This window comes from Fusarium phalaenopsidis (genome assembly GCF_050370095.1).
Source record: "Fusarium phalaenopsidis strain FUZ10S chromosome Unknown contig_32278, whole genome shotgun sequence".
In the NCBI taxonomy this organism is placed as follows: Eukaryota; Fungi; Ascomycota; class Sordariomycetes; order Hypocreales; family Nectriaceae; genus Fusarium; species Fusarium phalaenopsidis.
The window spans coordinates 3,670,019-3,693,303 of record NW_028145417.1 but is presented as its reverse complement, the minus strand read 5'-3'; the positions used below and the strand labels follow the sequence as shown (position 1 = coordinate 3,693,303).

The 23,285-nt window shown below is 46.7% G+C and overlaps 5 protein-coding genes across 5 annotated transcripts; 1 reads left to right on the top strand and 4 right to left on the bottom strand.

The window, feature by feature from the left end:
• Nucleotides 1–577: 577 nt before the first annotated feature.
• Nucleotides 578–1,255, bottom strand: LRP88_01742 (uncharacterized protein; the record flags this gene model as incomplete). Its single annotated transcript, XM_083238418.1, has 1 exon — nt 578–1,255. The coding sequence occupies one exon, from the start codon at nt 1,253–1,255 to the stop codon at nt 578–580; it is 678 nt and encodes a 225-aa protein (XP_083106923.1).
• A 3,733-nt stretch (nt 1,256–4,988) lies between these two features.
• On the bottom strand, nt 4,989–7,069 carry LRP88_01741 (uncharacterized protein; the record flags this gene model as incomplete). Its single annotated transcript, XM_083238417.1, has 2 exons — nt 4,989–5,317; nt 5,374–7,069. 2 exons carry the CDS (start codon nt 7,067–7,069, stop codon nt 4,989–4,991), a joined length of 2,025 nt encoding a protein of 674 aa, XP_083106922.1.
• A 3,871-nt stretch (nt 7,070–10,940) lies between these two features.
• LRP88_01740 (uncharacterized protein) lies at nt 10,941–12,575 on the bottom strand (the record flags this gene model as incomplete). The annotated part of the gene is made up of 1 exon (XM_083238416.1): nt 10,941–12,575. The coding sequence occupies one exon, from the start codon at nt 12,573–12,575 to the stop codon at nt 10,941–10,943; it is 1,635 nt and encodes a 544-aa protein (XP_083106921.1).
• Nucleotides 12,576–16,317: 3,742 nt separating this feature from the next.
• Nucleotides 16,318–17,780, top strand: LRP88_01739 (protein kinase family protein; the record flags this gene model as incomplete). Its single annotated transcript, XM_083238415.1, has 3 exons — nt 16,318–16,867; nt 16,916–17,694; nt 17,760–17,780. 3 exons carry the CDS (start codon nt 16,318–16,320, stop codon nt 17,778–17,780), a joined length of 1,350 nt encoding a protein of 449 aa, XP_083106920.1.
• A 4,413-nt stretch (nt 17,781–22,193) lies between these two features.
• LRP88_01738 (uncharacterized protein) lies at nt 22,194–22,633 on the bottom strand (the record flags this gene model as incomplete). Its single annotated transcript, XM_083238414.1, has 3 exons — nt 22,194–22,379; nt 22,443–22,507; nt 22,567–22,633. The coding sequence occupies 3 exons, from the start codon at nt 22,631–22,633 to the stop codon at nt 22,194–22,196; spliced, it is 318 nt and encodes a 105-aa protein (XP_083106919.1).
• Nucleotides 22,634–23,285: the final 652 nt, after the last annotated feature.

The following is a 23,285-nucleotide window of genomic DNA, read 5'->3' as shown; positions in this document are numbered from 1 at the left end:
GTCGTCTTCTCTGAGCCGAGTCCACCAATCGTCTCCATAAGCAGTCGCCTTGAGACTTTTGATCGCAGGCACCAGGTCTTCTCGTCGTAAAGGCTTGTTGTTCTCGTGAAGACCGATGATATCAGCGGGTTGGGTGTTGACCCAGCGCACTACATGGTCCATGACCTGTGCCATGACCTCGCCTTCCTCCTTTTTGATCCGCAATAAAGGCTGCACATCCGGAAAACGAAGAATGTGGTTCTCCCCAGAGAGGTTCGACACCAGCGGGTAATGCGGGGTCTCCACCGCTCGCTTCTCCACAGCGTGACGAGACGGCTGATGGGAAAGCGAGCTTCACTTGTCAGGCACAGGATATCCAACATCCTTTTCTCGATACCCTTCTTGTTGACATTTTTCTCGGCAGAAAATAGAGTGGGGTCCCGGTCAAAGGCGGAGGCGAGCTGTAACCAGATCTGACCATGTGTATCGGGCAGGGTGAGATCGCGACGGTTGACACGAAGCTTGATGTCAAGTTCGACTGGTAGAGTGTCTGTGTATAAGGATGAGTATTGTTTGTTATGTATGTATAAGTAGTATATCAGGTAGAAAGATCTGCGGATTGGGGGTGATTGAAGAGGGTCACACCTTTGTCGTAAAATTCGCAAATCCACCACAAATCGCTCGAATCAGAATCCGTCTGTTTCACGTAGTCTTTCAGAGCCTCGATGCGATGCTGGCCGGCCATGAGCTCAGGTTTCTCGTCGCCGTTGAAGTCGGCCCAGTTTTTGAAGGATAGCACATGCTGACGTCGGTCTTGGGCAGTGCTCTGATCAGCGTCTGGGATGGCGTCGATCATTTTTTGAACGGCGGCAGCACTGCAGGAGACCTGGACGTAGTGCTGCTCGGCTCGACGTGCGAGGCCGCCATTCTGGAAAGAGCGACAAAGATGGGCGACGTGATTGCGGTCGAGGGGCCTGTTGTTGCCACGAGACCAGGCGGAATGGAGGAGATGGATGGGCAGCTCAGCGACGGCGAGGCGGTAGGGCTCCGCCTGTTTCCTCAGGGAATCGACCTCGGTGAAGGAAGGTGGAGGAGGCTTTGGTGACTTGGCGGGCTTAGGTGGTGATGATGGGGTATCGTCGGGGACGGGAAGTAGGGAGGGAGAGGTGGATAGACGGGGTTCACGGGAAGGGTGGGTAGGGGTAGTTTTCAGCCGTTTGGAGGGCCGGGGATCGGGGTTGGATTTGGGAGGTAGAGGGCGACCAATTTTGATCATTGTTTGTGATGATTGATTGATGATTATTATTATTGGGATTTATTGTTTGTGATTTATTTTATTTGATGTGGGATGTGGAATTGTAAAAGGGTAAGAAGCAACAGGTGGGAAGAGATGAGGGTTCGGGTTATTATATTGAATGGGAGTGTTAAGGTACAGGGGGTGGGGAAGGTGACTAATTAAAAGAAAGGAAGACGGGAGACGGGAGACGGGAGACGGGAGACTTCTGGGCTGCTAGTCAAGAATTAGATGTCGTCAAGAAGTGGCCAAAGGAGCATAGATGGTAGTCAGGGAGAACGAATGAGAAAGGTGGAGGAGAGATGGAGGCTTAGAGGTTTGAGGAGGGGAGGGTGCGCACGGACACCTAAACCCAGGTTTAGGTGGGGAGGGCGTCCAAAAATGGCAAGTTTACTGGTAGGCTTCTAAAATATTAGGGGCTCGTGGTATGGATAGCCCAAAGACGCATAACTTTTAACCCTAACCGGGACCGGTTCGGGGTGATCTTTGACTGCAATTACTTTTTATAATACTTTATAATATTTTATTATTTTATAATAATAACTATTTTATAGAGGTTATTATAATTATAATATTAAAATAATATTTTATTTATTTATATAATTTTTATTAAAATTATATTTTATAATATTTTATTAACTTATAATAATTTTTATTTTATATTTATTTTAATCTTATAGTAATTATTAATATTATAATTTTTATATAATATTTTAATAAATAAAAAATTATTTTTATTATTATTTTTATAATATTTTATTATCTTATAATAATTTTAATTTTATAATAAATAATATAATTTTTATTTTAAAAGTATTTTTTATTAATTTTATTTTATTATAATTATACTTAATATTATATTATTATTTTATAAGACTTATTATTTTATTATAAATATATATTTTTAATAATAATTAATTTAAAATATTTTTATAATTATTATTTTAATATTATATATAATATAATATTAATAATATTTATTAATAATATTAATATTTTTAAAAAAAACCTTTATTTATAAGTTTTTTATTAATTTTAATATAATTTTTAATAAATCTTAAATATTATAAAAATTATTATTATATAATAATTATAATTTTATTATAATAAATATAAAAATAAATAAGAAATAAAAAAACTTATATAATAAACTTAAACCCTTAGCCTTAATAAAAATATAAAAATTTATTATAAGAATATAAGTAATATAATTATAATAATACCTTTTAGCCTTATAATTATTATATTACTTTTACCTTATAATAAATTTCTTTATAAAATAAGCTATTTTTTATTATATATATAGCCCTCTTAATATAACTACTTACCCTATAGTATTTACTACCTTGCTATACCTACTTACCCTATAGTAGCTACTGCCCTGCTATATTTACCTACTTTATCATAGCTGCTGCCCTATTGCAGCTGCCTACCGTATCGCAGCTGCCTACCCTATACCAATTACACCTGTAACCTTTATCTATCACTTCCTAGAATCCATATAGCAACCACAGCCGGTCTTGAAGAGCGGCCTGATAGCTCAACGGTTAAGCTTAGCAACCTTTTCCCGAGGGCCTAGGGTTCAATTCAGGCTAGAAGCAGTTTGCGCTGCTTCACCTTAGGAAGAGTACGGTACGCTCCCCGTGAACATATATGGGCTTCCTAAGTAAAAAACCGCGCAGTTATCTGGGAATAGGCCTTGTGGCATTGAACCTTATAATCGTAAGACAGGTTCTAATAAGTGCTAGCCGCACTAATTAGTTTTACTATTTTATTATAATAATTATAATAATAATAATAATAATAATAATATATTATTATTATTATTATTATTATTTTTATTATTATTATTATTATTTTTATTTTTATTATTATTATTATTATTATTCTTATTATTATTATTATTATTATTATTATTATTTATTTTTTATTTTTATATTTTTTTTATTTTTCTTATTTTATATTTTTTATTCTTATATTTTTTATTATTATTATTATTCTTATTTTTAATTATATTTATATTATATTTTATTATATATATATTTAATAAAGCTAACTTATAATTCTTAATTACTTTATAATAAATAAGAGATTAAGCTACCTTATAATAAGTAAAAAATAAAGCTACCTTATAGCTAAAATAAGGTAAAAAAATAACTTATAATCCACCTAGGCTATGTGGTTAAACTAGCCCCACTATACCTTATCTTATTAGATTACCTTTATATATCCCTCATATATATGCTTATAGGCTTCGTGCCTCGTGGCCGGGGGAATATAGCTGTAATCAGCCCCTACGAACCTGGCTCCTCCGGGTGCATAGCTACTAGGGATGCCTAGCTATAGCTAGCTAAAGGACCTTCTTTTCTAGCTGCTAGATGGGCCTATTAACTTTATATGCTATTTATAGCTATAGGGGGCAACAGGGGAGTCACATAGCGACTAGGGCGCGCCGCAATGGTTTAAACCAGTTTCTATGCCCCTATATAATAGATAACTTAAGGCTTAAGCTTCTATTATAATAGGCTCAGGGGAAACTGCATTTAACTTTTAGGGGGCTATTTAGGCTATAGGGGGCTATTTGGGCTACAGGGGGCTATTTGGGCTACAGGGGGCTATTTGGGCTATAGGGGGGGCTGGGGTTATAAGGGTTAGGGGCGAGGTACTTGGGCTATAATGGGCTTAATACGGCCAGTTCTAAGGGTCTTTTTAGGTACTAGGGGCGGTTATAAGGGTAAGAGGTAGGTATTCTTCTTTCTATATTATTTATTATAGGCTACTAAGGAAAATAGCTAAGAGGGCTAAGAGGATAGTGCTATTTTATTAGGTGTAAAGGGTATTATTATTATAATATTACTTAAAAGAAAGACCTAGTAACTATCCTAGAGTATCTTTTAAGCTATGCTAGGGCATATTTAAGGCCTCTACTAGCTCTTTATAGATACAGCAGATCCAGATAGCATTATAGCTAGCCCAAGAGATCCTCTCCCCTAGCCAGGACCATAAGACCCGATGGTGCTTAGGAGCATAGCTAGGGGGGTTAACTTCCCCCTCAAAGCCAAGCTTCTTATATAGCTGGCTAGCTAGTTGTGGCTGCTGTAATACAGCAGAGCTCCAGAGGGTAGCAATAAGCCCAGGAAACTGGCAATTTCCCCCCTGGATTAGCTGCCAGCCGCCATTATGAGGATCTTCCTCCCAGCGGCTGCAAAGCTCCTGGGGCACAAGGCAATAGGCACAGGCTCCAAAGCTTCCTAGTCTATCCCGCTGCCTTAGGTAGCGGGTAATAGACTTAGTTAGCTCAAAGCCAAGGCGTATATCCTTGCGGCTAGAAGAAGTGGCCCGGGTGCAGCTTAATGGCAGATGGTCTCGCCTATCTAGCCCATCAAGCTTGCAGAAAAGGCAGCCCTGAAGAAGCTGCTGAGAAAGCAGCCTCTGAAAGGTCTCAAAGTCTGCCCTTTCCCTCTCGGCCCGGGTAGCTGCTGTAGTACGCATCTGCTGTACCTGCATAGCTCTAAGCCTAAGATCCCTCTCTTCAGGGCTCTCCAAGGCATAGCCTTCTTCTGCGGTTAGAGGTAGGTTCTCCAGGCAAAAGTCACACTTTTCCTCCCCTGCCTCGCACGCTTGCCGGCTAGCTCGGCCATCTAGAGCCCTATCTAAGGCTATCCTGCGGCATTGGCTAGTAGAGAGGAATTCTCTGCTGCCTATGCTGAGGAGCCTAGAAGATTGGGCTTCTTGGGTCGAGCTTTGCAAGGGGCCTGAGGGTGATAGCCTCGCTAGGAAGCCCATCTCGACCGGCACGGCCGCTCTGCTGCCCATAGTCTGCAAGCCTCTTTGGCATCTCAAGGTGTATAATAACCCTGATATTAGGGATATCAATACCGAGGCCAAGAGCATTGGTTGCAACTATAACCCTGCCGTTGCCATAGAGGGTCTCCCGGGAGCCTTCCATCCAGGCCTGCAGGCGTTCTGCCTTGCCATCGCGAGTATCAACCTCGTTATAGTAGGCATCACACCCCAGGGCCTGGGCTAGGGCTTCGGTTATAGCTATAGTCTTGCAATAGACTATAGCTTTGGCTGGGCGAGGGTAAAGGCAAGCTTACTATCAAGCAGCTGCCTCAGGGCATTCTCAGCAGACTGCAGATAGCCCGCTTTGGGAAGCAGAGGGAACTCAACTACCTTATAGCTGATATTAGGCCGGGTTGTGGGAGCCCGGAAGATAGTGGCATCCTTGGCCTTGGTATAAACCAGACCTAGGAATTCACGCTCTTCAGCTATAGGCAACGTTGCAGTCAGGTATACTATCTGCACGCCTCGCAAGGCCAATAGGCCTAGCTGCCTTAGCTTAGGCCTGAACCGGGGGCTGCCTTCTAGAATCGTGTGACACTCATCTATAACTATGCGGTCAAGGCGGGCTAGGGCTTGAAGGCCATCTAGATAGGCCTGGAACCGCTTTGTCATAGCTGACTCGGGCGTCACAAAGATAATGGAAGCCCCCCTCGGTGCCCTATCAGCCTGCCACTGAGCAGCGGGGATATCCATAGCTTGGCAGCGGTCTAGGAGGTTGCCTAGCAGCGAGACCAGCGGCACAACTACTATAGTTATGCCATCTGGGCAGCTAGCAGCCGGCAACTGAAATAGAAGGCTCTTGCCGCCGCTAGTGGGCATGATGGCTAGGATTGGATTCCTATTACCCATAATGGCCTCTAGAATCGGCTTCTGGCCCTGCCGGAAGGTGGCGTTGGAGCCGAGTAGCCTCTGCAGCTCAAGGTCAAGGTCAACCTTGCGCAGCTGCTTCCAGCGGGCTGCTTGAAGCTGCTGGAAATGCTCAAGGTCAACGGCAGCTAGGCCTCTCTTTGAGCCCGAGGGGATAGTTGCCCTTGAGAAGCCAGGGGCAGAGGGGAAACCAAGCAAGAAGTGCCACTCTTCACTAAGAAGCCGGAAGCTTTGCCTGCGCTGATAGGTCTCAAAGTGGGCTTCTGTAAGCTGCCGGCCGTAGACGAGGTTGGAAGTCATGCTGCCATGGCCGGTCTGCCTATGGAGAATAGTATCTCTTTCTCCAGGGCCCTCTTCATCAGAGCTGCTTTCGCTATCTCCGTGGTCGACTTCGCTATATAGCCCCTGGCTAGTAATAGCTGCATCGCGGATATAGCGGCGGCCTAGGGCGATAGCTATATGCCGCCAGCTACTGATAGTAAGAGACTCAATGCCGGCTAGCTTGCCCCAGCGCTTAAGGACCCGGCTAAGCCTAGCCGAATTCCAAGAGCCTGCTGCAAGCCCTATATGCAGCCTAGGGTTATCAGCCTGGCTGCCTCTCAGGGCCCCAAAGGGAGAGTCTCTAGGGCTATAGAAGCCTAGCTCGGCCTGCAGCTGCTGCAGCTGGGGGTTATCCCCTAGGGCCTCTACCTTCTTGCTAGAACCCTCATCGCCATCTAGGCCAGAGGTCTTCCAGAGAAAGGGGGAAAAGGAGCCCTGAGAGCTGGGGTCAAAGTTGGCCTGCATAGCTTCCCAGAAGGGCAAGATAAGCCAGAGATAATAGACTAAAAGGGTGCTAACCTCCTGAGGAAGAAAGCGGTGAATAACCTTGAGTCTCTCTGACCTAGAAAAGCCCTTGTGAATACCAGTAACTAGCATAACTAGCCCTTGGTCTAGGAAGATATTGCGGATGCCCCCTGCGGCGGTATTGCGGTGCCGAAGAGTCAAGAGCTCATTTGACCTAGCCGGAAGACCGCTGCTCAAGTGGATCAAGAAGGCTAGCAGCTCAAGCAGCTTCTCGATGCTTTGGCTATAAGAAGACATAGCCCTAGCTTCTGGGGTTATAGAAGAGCTACTAGAGCTTCCAAACCAGCGGGCCTTGAGAATAGGGTCTTCCCAGAGAAAGGAAAAAAGCCAGCTCTTAGTGCCTCCCTAGCTACCTCATAGAGGCTATCTAAAAGGAATAACCCACTGAATTATCAGTAGGGTTATCCTGGATAGAATCCCAAGGATAGAAGGCACTAGGGCTGGCTGGCTATCCTCCAAGGTATAGCTCTCTTGCATAAGAAGCCCCTGGAAGAGAAGAAGCCGGGCTTCATCTAAGGCCGCTTGCAGTATATGCTGCAGGCTAGGAAGGCTAAGCCGGTTGCCTCTATAGAGGATAGTCTCCCCTTCCCAGCTAATATAGCCGGGCTGGGCCGTGTTGGCCTTGGCAGCTATTCCATAGCTACGCAGCCGAAGGATAAACTGCATAGGGGTCGTATCAGCCCCAGCCGGGCTATTTAGCATGCACCTAGTTACGAGCTGTTGCACCAGCTCAAAATAACCAGGGCTCGCCTCTCGAGCTTCTAGAAGAGAGCTTCCAAGCTCGGCATGCTGCTGGATAGCCTTATTTCTTTTTCTAGCTACTTCCCGCAGGATAAGTAGCCTAGAAATAGATACTAAGGCAGAGAGAAAAGGGGTAAAGGTCTCAAAGCCTAGCCAAGAGCCATCAGGGGATATACTAAGCACAGTAAGAAAGGAGACCATGACGCTATTAAATTCACTATCCTTAGTCTGATGATCTAGGATCGAGATGAAAAGCGCCAAGGTCCTTTCTTTTACCCCCTTATAAAGCCCTATAACCTTATGGCTAGAGAAGTTGCCTTTAGCTGAGAGCCAGGCCTCTTCTAGGTCATCAAGGTTATCAGATAGAGCCTTATAGCTAGCTAGCTGCTGCTGGCTTGCTTTGAAAGGTGGCCTCTCTGCGGGCTCAAGGTTAAGGCAGCGGAAGGTATAGACTAGAAGCTGCTTTGCTACTATGGCATAGCGGTCTTGCGTAGCCTTCTTATACCTATAGCTAAAGGGCTTCTTTGCTGGCTGCGAGGCATCTTGCCGGTTAACCTCAAAGAGAGCATTCAGAGGAATCTCATTAGAAGCTATAAGGCCTATAGCTTCTTGAATAAGCTCCTCAAAAGCCTGCAAGAGAAAAAAGCAATCTAGCTCAGAGGTCTCTTTTAGAGATTCTTTAGTTAGGGTAAGGTCAAGAGAAAGCAGCTCTCTTAGGAAATCCTTTTCCCCACTAAAGTCAGCTAAGTGCCTTGCTGATCCTAGCCTTCGAAGCCAAGGGTTAGGAGCAGTAAAGTCATTTAGCTGCTCTATAGCCTCGGCCTCCTTGCTTCTGATAGCTAGGGCTTGGGCCTCAAAGGCAGCCTTGGCTTCTAGAAGAGAGAGAGCTTTAGAGCTGTCACTTTCTAGCAAGACCTCAAAGTATTCACTGCGAGGCCCTTGCTTGAAGAGTTGCTGATAGGCTATGCCGGCTCGCCAATAGCTTTCAGTAGCTATAGAAGGCTGCGAGGCTGCTGCCTTAGAAGGCCGGCCCTTTTGACCCTTCTGTTTGACCTTGTGAAAGGCCCGTAAGTGCTCTCTAATTCGGCGTAGCTGGGAGCCAATATAGAAGCAGCTAGGCTCAAAGGTACAGCGGAAGCCCTGTTGCATAGGCTCTCCAAGTTGTGAGATAGGAGGGCCTGGAGGAATAGGCTTAGGTAGCCTTATAAGGTCCTTCTGGCCCTGAAGAAGATCAAGCTTAGTAGCTTGCTCTAGGGTAGGCTTGATCTCTTGGAGGGAAAGCTGATGAGGCTGTTGGCGGAGGTGTTGTTGAATTTGGTTGAAAAGAACTACGGTTTTATAAGTCTTGCAAATTAGAAGGGAAAAAGCAGGGATATAACTAAAATAATCCATAATTATAAGACTTATAGATAATTAAGATATAGATAGATAAGGCTTTTAGATAATAAAGATAGAAATAAAGATAGAAATTAAAAGTAAATAGTTAAGAAGAATTTAAGTCTATATAAAAGAGTAAAAAAAAGAAAAAATATAGAGGTTAAAGCTTATTGGCTAAGGAATTGCCTTAATTGTGGCTGGCGAGGTGGTTAGTGTAGCTAGATAGCTAAGTTATAGCGGTGGTTAGTGATTTTTAGCGTAGCGCTAATTACACTGACTACCCCATCAAAATTCCTCTTTTTTATCTTTAAATAATTCTAAAAAAATTAAGAAATAAGATATAAGAAAAAAGACTTTATTTCTAAAATCCTTATAGCTTAAAGTTATATATATCTCTTTTATAGAGCCTTAACCCTATAGGAACCCTCTTTTTTAGAAAACGTCGGCTGGTCGAGAAAAAAAACGTCGGCTGCCCCATGGTCTGCTAGCGTAAAAAATTTCCCCCATACAAAAAAAACGTCGGTAGCTCAGCCGACGTTTTTAATAGATGATAGGGTCAGGCATTGGGTCAGCTATAGATAGAAGCCCTTCGGGCTTCTATAGAGATTCTAGAGCTTTCTATAGGGGTTAGGGTCACACATTGGGTCAGGCATTGGGTCAGGCATTGGGTCAGGCATTGGGTCAGGCATTGGGTCAGCTATAGATAGAAGCCCTTCGGGCTTCTATAGAGATTCTAGAGCTTTCTATAGGGGTTAGGGTCACACATTGGGTCAGGCATTGGGTCAGGCATTGGGTCAGGCATTGGGTCAGGCATTGGGTCAGGCATTGGGTCAGCTATAGATAGAAGCCCTTCGGGCTTCTATAGAGATTCTAGAGCTTTCTATAGGGGTTAGGGTCACACATTGGGTCAGGGTTAGGGTCAGGCATTGGGTCAGGCATTGGACTAGGGCAACCTCAGCGGCTTCCATAGCCCGAGATCCCTCTAGCAACTTAGCTAGGTCAATCTGGAACACTTCTAGGGCTCCTTAAAGCTCCTCTTTACTCTTCACCTCTTATCTCTTACCTCTTATTCTTTATCTCTTATTTCTTATCTCTTACCTCTTATTCTTTATCTCTTATTTCTTATATTTTATCTCTTTGCCCCTTCATATTAGCTATATCTCTCTTTCTTAGCTATTTCTCTCTTTCTTAGCTATCTCCCTTTCTTAAACTATATCTCTCTTTCTTAGCTATCTCTCTCTTTCTTAGCTGTACCTCTTATATCTCTTTTATACTCTTATTTTTCCTTTTTCTTATCTCTTTATATCTCAGAAAAATCTCCTCTCTTTAGTCTATAAGCTATATCTTTAGCTAGAAGAAACCCTCCGGGCAAAATAGCTTAGATAGTTAATACTAACCCCAACCATAACCCTAACACCGCCAATCGATGTCCATATGCAAGCTGGGGCGGACGGTGACGCTCAGCCAGAGCATCACGCACACTGTCGTAGCAAAGAGGGACCTCGCCCGCTAGGGCTGCCTCCATGTGATCAGGATGTAGTATGGACTTGATATAGGCAAAGACGTCTTTTCGAAAAGCACATAAGCAGAGCTGACGAAGGTACTTTTCCAGGAGTTGTAGGCAGTCGGGAACTGAACTGAACTCGATCATCCATTGCCGAGCTTTGTCCACCCGAATGAAGTCAATACGTACATCTCGAATTTGGCGGTATCGAGCATGGTAGGCGGCCTACATGGATGGGTTATTAAACATCATATAGGCCGCATGGGGTTGCTTAAAGGTGAGCGTAGTCCAGTCGACCTTGTCGAGAAACCAGGCATAGCCATACGTATCCATGGTATACCGAAATCCGAGACCTTCGACTCGTCGAAGTCCATCAGGCTGGTTTGAATCGGGCTGAAGTCGAACGTCTTGCCAACAGCCGCCAGACTTCTGTATTAGGCCTCCGGAGTACGAGAACTGGAGGCATCGGAGAAACATAAGCATAACTCAGGTATGTTCCCATGTTACGAAGTGAGGATCCTGAAAGCTGTATAGCATTTCAAATCCAACACAGAACTTGTTGATATTCCATCGCAACCAGCGTAGTACGGTTTCCGTTGAGAAGTTATAGTATGGGGAGTTCTCGTTGGCTGATACAACGAAACATTCATCATGTAGTTGCTGAGAACGGAACTCCGCGTCGATGGCATCAAATAGATCCTTGGAGACACGATGCTCTTCCCGAACGCCGAATGACTTTCGTGTTGACCCTGCCAAAGCGAAATGGCAACGAAGCTTAGTGTATAGGTATGCCTTCATCAATGCCGCTGGCTGGTGACTGAGGGCACCCCCGACCAGTTCCCAAGTTCGTCGTAGCTTCTTATCCAAAGCAAGCGTCTCAATCGCACTGTTGGTGAATGGGTAGACACTTCCTGCTGCAAAGATCTCCTTGACACTAGGGTAGAACTGAGTGTAGAGAAGTCCGGCTGCGCGCCGTGAGGATCGCTGACCCGTCTCGACAGTCAGGCTTCCGGTATCATAGAGCATGCTGAACGGATAGAAAACCTGCTTCTGAGTCTCCTCGGCAGTAGAGACATTTTGTATCAAATGTGCATACGATTGGAGACAGCACCGTTTGTACAAGAGCGTCCCGGCCGGAATGGAGGCGAAACCATCAGCATCAGCATTACTCGTCTGTCTGTTGACGGAGGATGCAACCTGAGATGCCTGCTGAGGACAGGTCTCCTTCCCAATATCGAAGTAGAAGTCTGCCGTGATGTACCTGTCGTCAATCGCATTGACCCAGTAATTCTGGAAGCGTGCCATCATTTGCGCCCAGGTGATGTCCTTCGTTAAGACCTTCAAGTTCTTGGCTTGGAAGAGGATAGTGACGTTGCGGAAGTGCTGGAATCCTGGCTGCTGAACCGTATCCACGATGGAGGCCCAAACGGCTTCTAAAGACTCGGGTTGGAGGTAATACGTGAGCTGTTGCTCCCGGGCAACCGGATGCACTTGCTTGGCGAGTGTCTCAACGCCGCGAGCGGTGGCGTTACATTTGCTGTGCTCATAGCTCGAGGGGTAATGTTGGACGTGAGAACTGCTGTAGTGCTGATAAATAACGGGTAGTAACACGTCGTCCATCCATGTGCGAAAGTCTTCATCCCGAAGGCGACTAGACTGCTGCTCTTCGCGGTATAAGTGCGGGAACAGCAAGTACAGCGAGACATCTTCGAATCCGACGAGGCGGCCAAAGGTGTAATGTGGGATTTGATGAACAGGACGGTTGACTTGACGCTGGTTCCCAGCCGTATCGAAGTAGTGAACCTGTCTCTGACGGAGATGGAGATCTGACTGCAGATCTGAAACGGGCATCTGGGTAGGAAACCATCGAATCCCTTGCTTGGCGACGGCAAGGTTACTAGGAAATCCCGTGATGCTATCCACGTCAAAGCCGATCCCGGCAACGTGTGTGACCCGTTCATCCTGATTTAAGCAAATATGAGGCGCCTGGTTCTCGGACCCAAGACCGCAATAGATCTGCCGCCGACCTGGAGTGCTTATCTTTCCAGAAAGATCATCTTCTCGAGAGGCGATGCGGGTAGAGCTGAGGACCTCGGGGCAGAGGTCTGCTGTGGATTCCAGGTAAGCGGCAAGACTAATATGCTCCCTTGGACCTTGAACGTGCTGGACTTTGGCTGAACGGTGACAATCCACACAACATCCTTGAAATCTGATCAACTGCTCTGCTAGCTGACGCCCGAGACGTTTCACTCGGTCTTTGTAGATTGTATCAGTGGGCGGTGAGGTTTCTACAGCATCGGCTGTAGCTATCGAAGCAACGTCCTCCGTATCAGCTCCCAAGAGTCCCAAGAGCGGCAACTGTGCTTCCAAAGAAGCTTCGCTACCCTCCAAGGCAATCTCTTCTGGTATAGCTGGTTGCAGGGGAGGGGTAGGCGGAGGAAGGAGATGCGAGATATCTAGATTATTAAGCTCCAGAGCGTGGCTATGGACCTCCGACATCATGCTGACACTTCCGGGTCCATCACCGGACTGGATCGGGTTTCCGCCGTCGACTGGACAAGGAATTGGGGGCAAGGCGGAAGGAAGGCCTACGCTGTAGAAGTTTGCATGCTGCCTGTCCCTTTTCGCAGAGGTTGCCTTCTGTCGCTTTGCTCGCCTCTGTTCATTGTTCGCACTAGCTTTATCCTGGGGAGTTGCGTACTGGCGTGGTCGTCCGCGCCTTTTGCGTCCGAGTTCTGCACCGGGTGGCTGATCCATGGTTGAACCTGGAATAGTTACTATAGAAGATCAGAGAACGTGTTAGAAGATTGGCATTCACAGTGATAAAACAAAACCAAGTACTTAATGTGAGGAAGATGTTTGGATAAAGATATCAGTGAACCCCCTAAGACCATTGATGTGGAGATTGCTTTACTAAATAGGCTTAGCGCGACTATGAAACGTGCTAGCTCAGATACGGTTTAGTTTTGACCACGAAATCAAAAGTGGTTTAGTTTTGGCTACGAAATTCTAATTGGCCACCGGACGGCAGAGCGACGACGAGGTTGACAACTTAGAAGAGTGGTAATGACAGTAGAGGAAGGAAGGCAGTCAATTAGCCAGATGAACATCGATGGGCAGGTAGAGGGCGAATCGTTGAGAAGTGGTGACCCAGGAAGGTCGGCGCAAGCGAAGGAAAGGCGTTGTGGAACATGCGGCAGGACCGGGCATAACATAAGAACATGTCAGATAGTTGTTGCGATATCTGGGGAAGAATATAGCGAATAGTTTTAATTGATTTTATTGCTTATTATACCTTGATCGTGGCTTCTTTTTTTAAAGGTAATAATTTTTGATCCGCATGCTTGTCTGATCCGCATGCTTATCATGCACGTTATCTCTTATTTCTTATTTCTTACTTTTTATCTCTTATCTCTTATCTCTTATCTCTTATCTCTTAACGTATATGATAAGCAAGCGACGCAGTCAAGTAAGCGACGCACTCTTTTTTACCCTTTAGATTAGAAATCGCAATAAAAATACCATACCCCATTTGATCAATTAAAACTACTCACTATACTCTTCCCCAGACGTCTCAATTACTACCTGACAGGTCCTTGCATTATGCCCGGGCTTACTGCATATTCCACAGCGCCGAACGCCTGGTCCGACCGACCTTCCTCGACCACCACTCCTCGATGATTCCGCCACTACCTGCGCATTCACATCCATTTGATCAATCACTTGCCTTCCTTCCTCTACCGTCATTACCCCTCTTTTCTGTAGTCGGGTTCTTTTTGCCCTCCGGCGCCGGCTAAGTATCTCATTTGCCTCTCGAAGGTCTTTGTTCTCAGATCTCAATAAGGCATTCTCATGCATTATTGCCTTTGTTCCCTTAGCAAGAGACTTTAAAGCGCCTAGAATTGACTCTGGGGAGCTACTATGATGCCTTCTGATTCGTCTTTCGAGGTATTCAGATTGAGATCCAGCCTCAAGCACGGTCTTTGGGGTCTTTGAAGCCCAAGGGGTCGACGGTTCAGCTGCCTCCTCAACCGGCGTTGGCGTTCGTAGCTGCACATCAAGCTTTGAGATCACATTTTCAGCGTTAAGAGGAATAAGCCCAGCTCCTTTGAATGCTCCCCTGATATTTCTTTCCGTCATAGTGGCCTCGTGTGCGGCATAGAAGGCCGGAAAGAACTCGGTCTTAGAAACGTGAGTTATAGAGCATCTTATCAGACGCTCTATTTCTCGACCATAAGCCTTCTTTAGCACGCTAAAGCACCCGATGTCAAGGGGCTGGAGTAAATGAGACGAATGAGGTGGCATACAAAGCCGGATAATCTTCTTCTCCTCACAATATCTCTCGAATTCGATGGAGTGGTGACTTTCATGGCCATCGAGGATCAAGAGACGATAGGAACCAATTGATCGATTGGTTGTGCACCGATCAAAGTGCTTAAGCCACTCGAGACCGGTCTTATTATCGGTCCAGCCATTATGAGTCGTCGCAATAACCCAATCGCCCGGGAGGTTGCTTTCTCGGTACCAATTGGCGAGGTGATATTGGCCCGCACCGATGATAAACGGCTGGATCGCCCAGCCTTCCGCATTGATCGCCTGAATGACCGTAATCCATTCCCGGTTTCCAGGCTGGACTGATTTCGACTTTGAACGCCTTTCTGCACCTGTGACAACCATTCCGCTTGCAATCATGCCCATAAGAAAGCCAGTCTCATCAAAGTTATAGATATCATCTGATCGGATGCCGTACTTCGCGATTGTGTTCGCCACAAGCCGAAACCAATCGCGGATAATGGTTGGGTCTTCGCATTTGGCTCTCTGGTAGTCGTACTTCCGAAAAAAACGCGTCTTAAGGGCTGGGTGTCGCTTGATGAAGTTTGAAGCCCAGCGCGTGCCGACTGGTGACGCGTCGCGGTCGGCAAGCAATTGATCAGCCATTTCTTTTACACCACGAAGCCGAGGGGGAAATCCTCGCGGATCTAGGTCTAGGATGGAGTGGATAAGGGTCTTTTCCTCTAGATCTGATAGCTTGCGTGGTTTCTGGATAGTATCGCGTCGAGATTGAATGCCATTTCGTCGCCGACGTAGCCTTGGCTCAGAGACCTGGTAGGTCTTTGCAGCCTTTCGAACGCTTAGATTTGGATTATTTTGAAGAGCCTGAAGGGCAAGAAGGGTTCTAGCCTCAATATTCAGCTGTGACATATTTTGTGGTTGGGAATCAATTGATCAAATGAAAAGTTAGGTGTAAGAGGGAAAAGTGCGTCGCTTACTTGACTGCGTCGCTTGCTTATCATATACGTTATAGCTATTTATATAATTACTAGGTGGGATAATTTAACTTAGAAGAATTAAATATTATTAGATTAACTTATAATTAATCTATTTTTAGCCCTCTTTAAATAATACCGACACTTTGACTCTAACTCTTGCCGCTGCATCTCTATTTCCCGCTTCTGTCATAGTATATAATGATCTTTAACTGGGTGGCCTGAAGATGAATGGCTCATTTTAGGACCGTCACCAAGTTCACGCAGTGCGGACATGCACCTTTAGTTAACTGATGCAAAAGTATGAGAGGACAACGGCAGCTTGTTTGTGGGTACGTGGCAGTGCACGTCAAATACCCGCGATTTCCACAGCCTGCTTTCGATTCCCAGAGCCTGGTTTCTTCTCAGCCCAGCCGTGCCAAGGACTGAATTATTTGTGGCTGAACGCGGAAGACTTGAGGCCCCCAAGACGCGTCCTCGCAGCCTGACATCCTGCTGTACCCCTCTTTGCTCAAGACCGTACACCAACATCACCATCACCACAAGCACAACGAATTATACCACCGACCGACAAGTATCGCATCGGAAAGCAAACAATGACGCAAGAATCCGACACCAATATCTGGGACTCACGTTTCGACGATGACACACCCACGACACCCATCGAGGTGGCCGGGCCTGTATCCCAAGTTAATGCTAAAGCACGCAAAAACGAAACAACGACCGAAGAATCCTCGTCCGATATCTGGGGCTCGCGGTTCAGCGACGGTGACAGAAAGGCTGCCGTCGAGGTAGCCGGGTCTGTATCCAGAGCCAGTGCGGAAGCAGGAGACCTCTTGCGGGATATCATGATGATTGTCAGGGACGGACTCCCCAACATCCCTCACACTTCCTTGCACTTCGATAGCGATCTTGGCCGAGGAACAAGTTTCGAAGTCAGCAAGGAGGTCTACACCAACCTTGGCGGAGAAGATCCTTACTTTGTCGCGGTCAAACGCCTCGTCATAAGACGCGACAACGGCGCCCCCGAGGAGTCTGCTAGGGAGCTCAGAGCCGAAGCAAGGCGGCTCGCCAACGTCAAGCGAGAGGTGCGCGTACTCACCCACCCCAAGCTTCGATTCCATCCATGCCTCATCTGGGCTAAAGGTTAGGGATTGACTCCCAACACGGGTGATAGCAAGTGGCCTTACTTAGTGATGGACTACTCCGCGGCTGGTACCCTGAGCCAGTTTGCTCAAGCAAGGAGCATAAACCTTATCGAGAGGCGATTCCTTGCTCTTAATATAGCCATGGGAATCCGCGCGCTGCACGACTACAACATTATCCACAGAGACGTCAAGCCAAATAACATTCTTATCTATGGGTACTCTAAAAGGAAGGAGGAGCATAAGCGCTCCTTTTTGGCAAAGGTTGCCGATTTTAGATCCACTTTGTTTCCAGAAGATCTTAAAAGAGAATATATCGTCTATCTCGGCACTCCAAAGTACAACGCACCCGAGATCCGTGGTTTGCACAGAGACCAGGCTAGGGACAAGGGCGATGAGTTGATTCCTCTTTTTAACCAGTTCAAGGCAGCAGATTGCTATTCGTTTGGCCTTTTATTATGGGAAACGGTCAACCGTGGCGAGTCATTCATCGAGAAGGAGACAAAGAATCCCATCAAAGCGCTCAAGAGCATGTTTCGGGAGAAAGAAAACGCAATCTTGGAGATAGCGGTTAATTTCTTCAAGACCTGGCAAACACAAATGGAAATCCTTGAGAAGAAGGAGCCTCCAGGTATGGACCCGGGGAATCCCACCCGCCTACAGGTGCAATCATTACTGTACGAGCGTCGTTCCCATCTTGACCCCATCGACGCGCCGGCGGATCCAGACTCACTCGAAGCCTTAAAGAACACAGTATCGCTATGCCTACAGGATAGCATGTGGAAACGAGGCAACATGCATCAGATCGTCAAGGCTCTTGCCGATAGAGTAAGGTATTATTCGGCTCATCCAAATCTATTACGAACACGAGTGCTGACCTGGCTTGCTAACAGCGATGCCCTCCCCCAGGCTAGGGTCTCAACAGTGAGAACTTTACCTCGACGTCGAAACATCAGGGGCGCTATTCCATATGACAGTAAGACCTACGAAAAAATTAGGACCCTACACTTCGACGAAAGCGCACTCGCTCGGATTATTCGCGTGAAAAAATTGCCTAGACTCAGTGCAATGCCTATAGGCACCCCACCAGACCCTTCACGCCAGATTATCAGGGCGCCACCACCGAAGCGTATTGGAACATTAGTCTTGACACCCCAGACCCATTGCTACAGGTCAGAGGACATGTTTCGTGTGAGTATAGTATATCCTAGAAAGAGCTGAAATAGATATTGACGTTAGCTGCAGGCATCCATTGACAGACAGCCACCTTGGGAAAATCAGTGCGAAGCATTCAAGTTTCTACAGCACGCAATCAAGACAGAGAAAGACGAAGAAAGAAGAGCCCAAGCTTACTTGCAGTTGGCTATCATGTACTTGATTGGATACGGGGTTGCCGACGACAGTTCAAAAGCGCTGCGACACCTTAAACTCGCAAGCAAGCACAATGAGGTTGCCAGAGCAATTTACGGGAGAGTCCGTTCGGCCCTAGAGCCTGATCAAGAACATGAGGCAGACGATGAGCCAACCCACATCACGTACAGGAACCCGGACATATTTCTCGAAGGCATCATTGAGCGAAGTGGCAAAGCTAATAAAGAGTACTTAACCCTTGGCCCTATCTACATCCAATCATTTCAGGTCCTATCTAGATTGGTCAAAAAGGGCATAAAGTATAAGCCTCATAAGCTATCCGACGCGTTCACAGATGCTTACAGAGATGGGCATCTAGACGCAGCCATGCTCCTTGCTCAATACTGCACAGACATAAGTACCATCAACAAAACAAAGCCCAATCCATTTCACTGGTTGATCATGTTTAGCCCCGAGGAGGCTATCAAGATATTCAAAACCGCTATATCCTCGCCGACGAATGAAACAGACAAGAAGTCCCACCTAGAGGCCATACGGTCCTTATTGGACGCCGAGCATAATGACACGGTATTGCTTCCCCACCGCTATCTCGAGCTCCGGGGGACGCCTCTTCATTGGGCTATAATGGCGGGCTACAAGGGCCTCGTTGAGGCGTTTCTCTCTCATGGGGCGGATATAAACAAGAGAAACGCTCCAAGACGAACCGAACATCAAGATGGTTGGAAAGTAGATCATCCTTGCCTCAGTCCACTCGATGTTGCAGGAGCGTGTCATTCCCCGCAGATAGTTCAGTTGCTTCTCAGCCACGGGGCTAAGGTCCATGGGGGGGACTTCACCTAGTCATTCTCACCTTTGCACATGCTCGGGTTTCACACAGTCCCATTTGCGAGGTACATGCATCACGGAAAACATTACCGGACTGCTCTACGGGAAACAATCAAAATCCTCCGTGATGCAGGAGTGGATATTAACGGTCTTAACTCTGCGGGCCAGACGCCGCTCTCAATTACAGCCTTCAACATAGACCTTAAGCCATATATCCTTGAGGAGTTATTGTCAGTTAGAGCCACAGCAGGAACAATGGTTGACGAGACAAATGGCAACATCGTCATATTGGCTGTCATGTGTTATGTATACCGGCGTTTCTCGGGCTAGAAGATACCTCACCTTCTCCCACTGGTTCGAGACATCAATTCCTTCAAATCAGGCCCTACAAGCCTCAATGCACTGCATTACTGTGCATTCCTAGATGCAGCCCCAGCTGCCGACGCGTTGCTCCGTTGGCCACAAACAGATATCGGCGCCGTAAGTGCCTCTGGCAATTCGACGGCCATATCTCTCGCAGGAGAGAGAGGTTCCCTGGAGGTTCTGACACTCCTAATTGACAAGGGAGCCAACATCGATAAAGGAGATGTAATAGAGAATGCTGTCTACCATGGACACATTGAGGCTATCAAGTTGCTGCTTGATGCCGGCGCCGGCATTCACTTCGCGAGAGACTCTAGGAACACAAGCAACATTCTGGAAGAAGCGATTTCCAGAAGCTCTCGAAGGCCATCCTACGTCAGAAAATGTCTAGCATTGTGTCCCCAACTCCGCGAACCAGACGTCCTCAATCATCAGGACAAGCGGAAATTAACTGCTCTGCACTGGGCTGTATTCTACGGCGACGTCGAAGGTATTAGGGCCCTTCTCAACGCGGGCGCGGACCCGATAAAGATCTCAGGTCTCGATGAGACGCCCCTTGAGCTGGCGGCCCTGTTACTTGAGGAATTCACACATCCAAGATCACAGGCATACATTCGCGAATCCCACTCCCGTATTATCAAAGATATATCAGAGTTGAACAAGGAAGCGGATGACTACCGAGCCAGGCTCACACGGATTGAGATGAACGTGATAGACGGCCTGCGCGAAATGATGGGCCTGCTTCGAGAGGCTGAGCTTGAGCGATATCCTGGAGGTTCTTATTCACGACCAGAGCGAAGGATTTTCAGAAAACCCAGAGTGCGACCAGTAGACCCAGAGGTGCCATCGGGTCCCGGGAAGTGGTTCTAGGAGGGCTCCATCTTCGAAGCAGCTCGGAGAAACAGGCGAGACAAACCCCCTTTGGTAGGGTCAAGCTACAAAAAAAAGTCTTATTGTTTTTCTGTCTCCTGCGTGAGCCCCTTATAGCCTCAGTGTTTCACAAGTACTTTCACTCATTCAGCAAGCTTCCTACAAAAACCACCATAACCGCACAGTATGCCGCCGTAGCCGAAAAGATCTCATAGTTTCGTGATGTTGTCAACCAGCAGAGAGCCGAAGAAAAGACCCCAGTGAAAACAGCAATTACCCAAAGCCTGGTAGGGATCGCTTTGACGGCATATAGTATTCCGATAGGGACCACAAGTGTGGCCACGGCGAAGATAGTGGTCAAGGCTCGTGAGACGGCTACTATTTTGGCCTGCTTGATGAACTTGATCGGCGGACCTTCTGATTTCGGGTTTACATCCTAGGCATGGGCGTTAGCTTTGAGAATAGACGCGAGGTGAATGTCCTAGAAGAAATTGCTGGTTTAGAGGTGAGGCTTCACTGACCTTGCATAACCTAGACACGCCGGCGTACCTCCCAAGAAAAGTTTATAGACCTCCTTTCTCGACGCAGTGTTTTGCCCTTCTAAGGTCACTCCAGTCATTGAGGAAGGTTGACTCTGCGAATGCCACTGGCTTCTTCCCGTCCATCCAGTTCGCCACGCTTTGGATCTCTGATTCTTCGGGCTCAGGCCGTTCGAGATGCGTGAAGAATGATGCAAGTAGTGCATCTATATGACGCTAGTCAATAAGTTTGCAATATTTTCTTCCCTGGTGTTTTCACTCACCATATTCTTTTAGCTTACCCTCTATCCTTTCTAGCAGTTCCTGCCTTTCCGTGTTCGCATCACGACGCCTATTCGTTGTAAGGAGATATGGGTTCGTTTGGCTTTGTGAAAGATCCAGCTGATCTAGCCTCTGTTCTAGTTCTATCAGCTCGTCTTATTTATGAAGTAGAACACGCGTGTGCAAACGTATAAAGGATCGAAATATTATAAAATTTGGGTCGCTACTAAGGAACGCCGATAACGAAGGGTAACCACGAGGAAAAGATTCAACTAAGCGATACGTTAAAATATAAGCCATCATGGAAGGAAATAGCCCTGGTGAAAACTATCGAATGCATACTTTGTGGTGGATTCGTGGTAAAACATGGACGTGGGATATCGTGCTGGGATTGATATCTCGCAATGGCTACCCAAAAGTTAGACCTGTTAAGCCCATTTCAACCACTCGCCATAAGGCAAATCAAGTTGGGTTTGGAGTTCGTTACGTCTTTTCCTGCTAACAAATTGTTGCTGCTGTATTTGAGGCGTCGTTGCGCCAGTCGAGGTCCCTGAAGCTATCGTTGCCGTCATGCTGTATAATTTCAAGGTAGCGATTTACAAGGTCTTACAAGAAGAGTATCGCCAGCTTTGATATTCTCCCGTGAGTGGCGAGGTGTGATTTCCACCGACAGACCCTCCACCCTAGTCTTGCGCCTTTAAGCAATAACTCAGCCATCGCTAGGTACGCCTGATTGCTGTGAAATGTGCAGATTTCAAGGCCCCCCACGCTTGCACTGCATACCATTGGTGCTACAGGCTCAGCGGTCTCCATAAAACACGCTGCAGCAGCCTGGCTGCGCCCCCCTCTCGCGGTCGTAAGACGCCGAGCCACAACTAAAGTGGATAGTAGAAGGGCTTCAGTTTGTAGCCGAATTATTAATCAACCAAGTGATAAAAAGAGAGACAGTGATGTTATTAATTTCTGATACAATTAAACTACTTACGATAGTTGTCTCACGATTCTTAGGTTTTAAATCTGGCCCTATTTGTCTTATTATTTATTGAGGGCTGGTTTAGTGTCTAATGTGCTGTTCTGACCGCTTGCCCCTGCAGCAAATCAAGATTCTCGCACCCGCAGACTGCTCTCAGGTACAGCCCCCGGATGCCTCTCCCCGTTGTCTAATCGCTTCAGCCGATACGTGGCACTCTCAAAGTTGTTGGAGACGATCACGTAGCCCACGTATCGTCCATTGACTTCGAGGAAGACGGTCTCGCCGACTTGGTAAAGTGGCTCACGAGGCCACTGTAGGGGGGTTCGGCTGAGGTTAGTCGCATCCATATTTCTAACCGTCATTGCCTCACTTACGTCGGCTTTGGTCTCGTATTTCTCGACGCGAGAGCGATAGCGTCCTTTCGCGTTCTCTGAGGAGACTGTCTGGGGCTAAGTATGTGTGTCAGTTAAAGTAAAGGTATACGAAGTAGAGTATTACTTGCCTCTTCATCTTCAGAGTAATCCTCTGGGTTGGTTCGGCGACGTGGGTTATCAGGCTCCGACATCGTGACGAATCTTGAATTTGACAAAACACAAGGAAAAGGCGACAGCATTGGAAAAAAAATAGACTTTGGACGAATTACCGCAGGCTATATACCTGTGGGGTCACTGTTCGTCAGGCTTTGATCGGGCAATCTCGCCAGCTGTCGACTTGGCGACTGTTGGTGGCTGATGAGGGAAGAGGAAACAACACTTCAGCCGCACCCGCGTGACAGGTAGGTTTTGATCCCGTGTGCGTCACACAGCAGAGTAAATACTTTTATCCGAATGTCCAGCTTGTGTCCCTCCTTTGCGGGATTTTGGTTACTTGCCACACTCTTTTCTATTTATGTGTGCTAAAGTTGTTCCACGAAAGCTAGTCAAATGAGCGATGCCGATATTGTTCAGTCATTCAAGAGTGGCATTGAGCCAGGCCTACACGATCCGTACACTCATGTTAACGTCCTGTTGATACACTGGGCCGAAAATGATCTCCCAGGCCTGAAAAAAGAGGTCCAGGATCTGCGGAAAGTATTCAAAACGGAGTATAATTACAACGCAACCATCTTTCCCATCCCCACTGAATCATGCGGCCAGCGGCTCAATTATGAGATTGCCAGTTTTGTCAAGAATCAATCTCGACGGGACTATCTGATCATTGTCTACTATGCTGGTCAC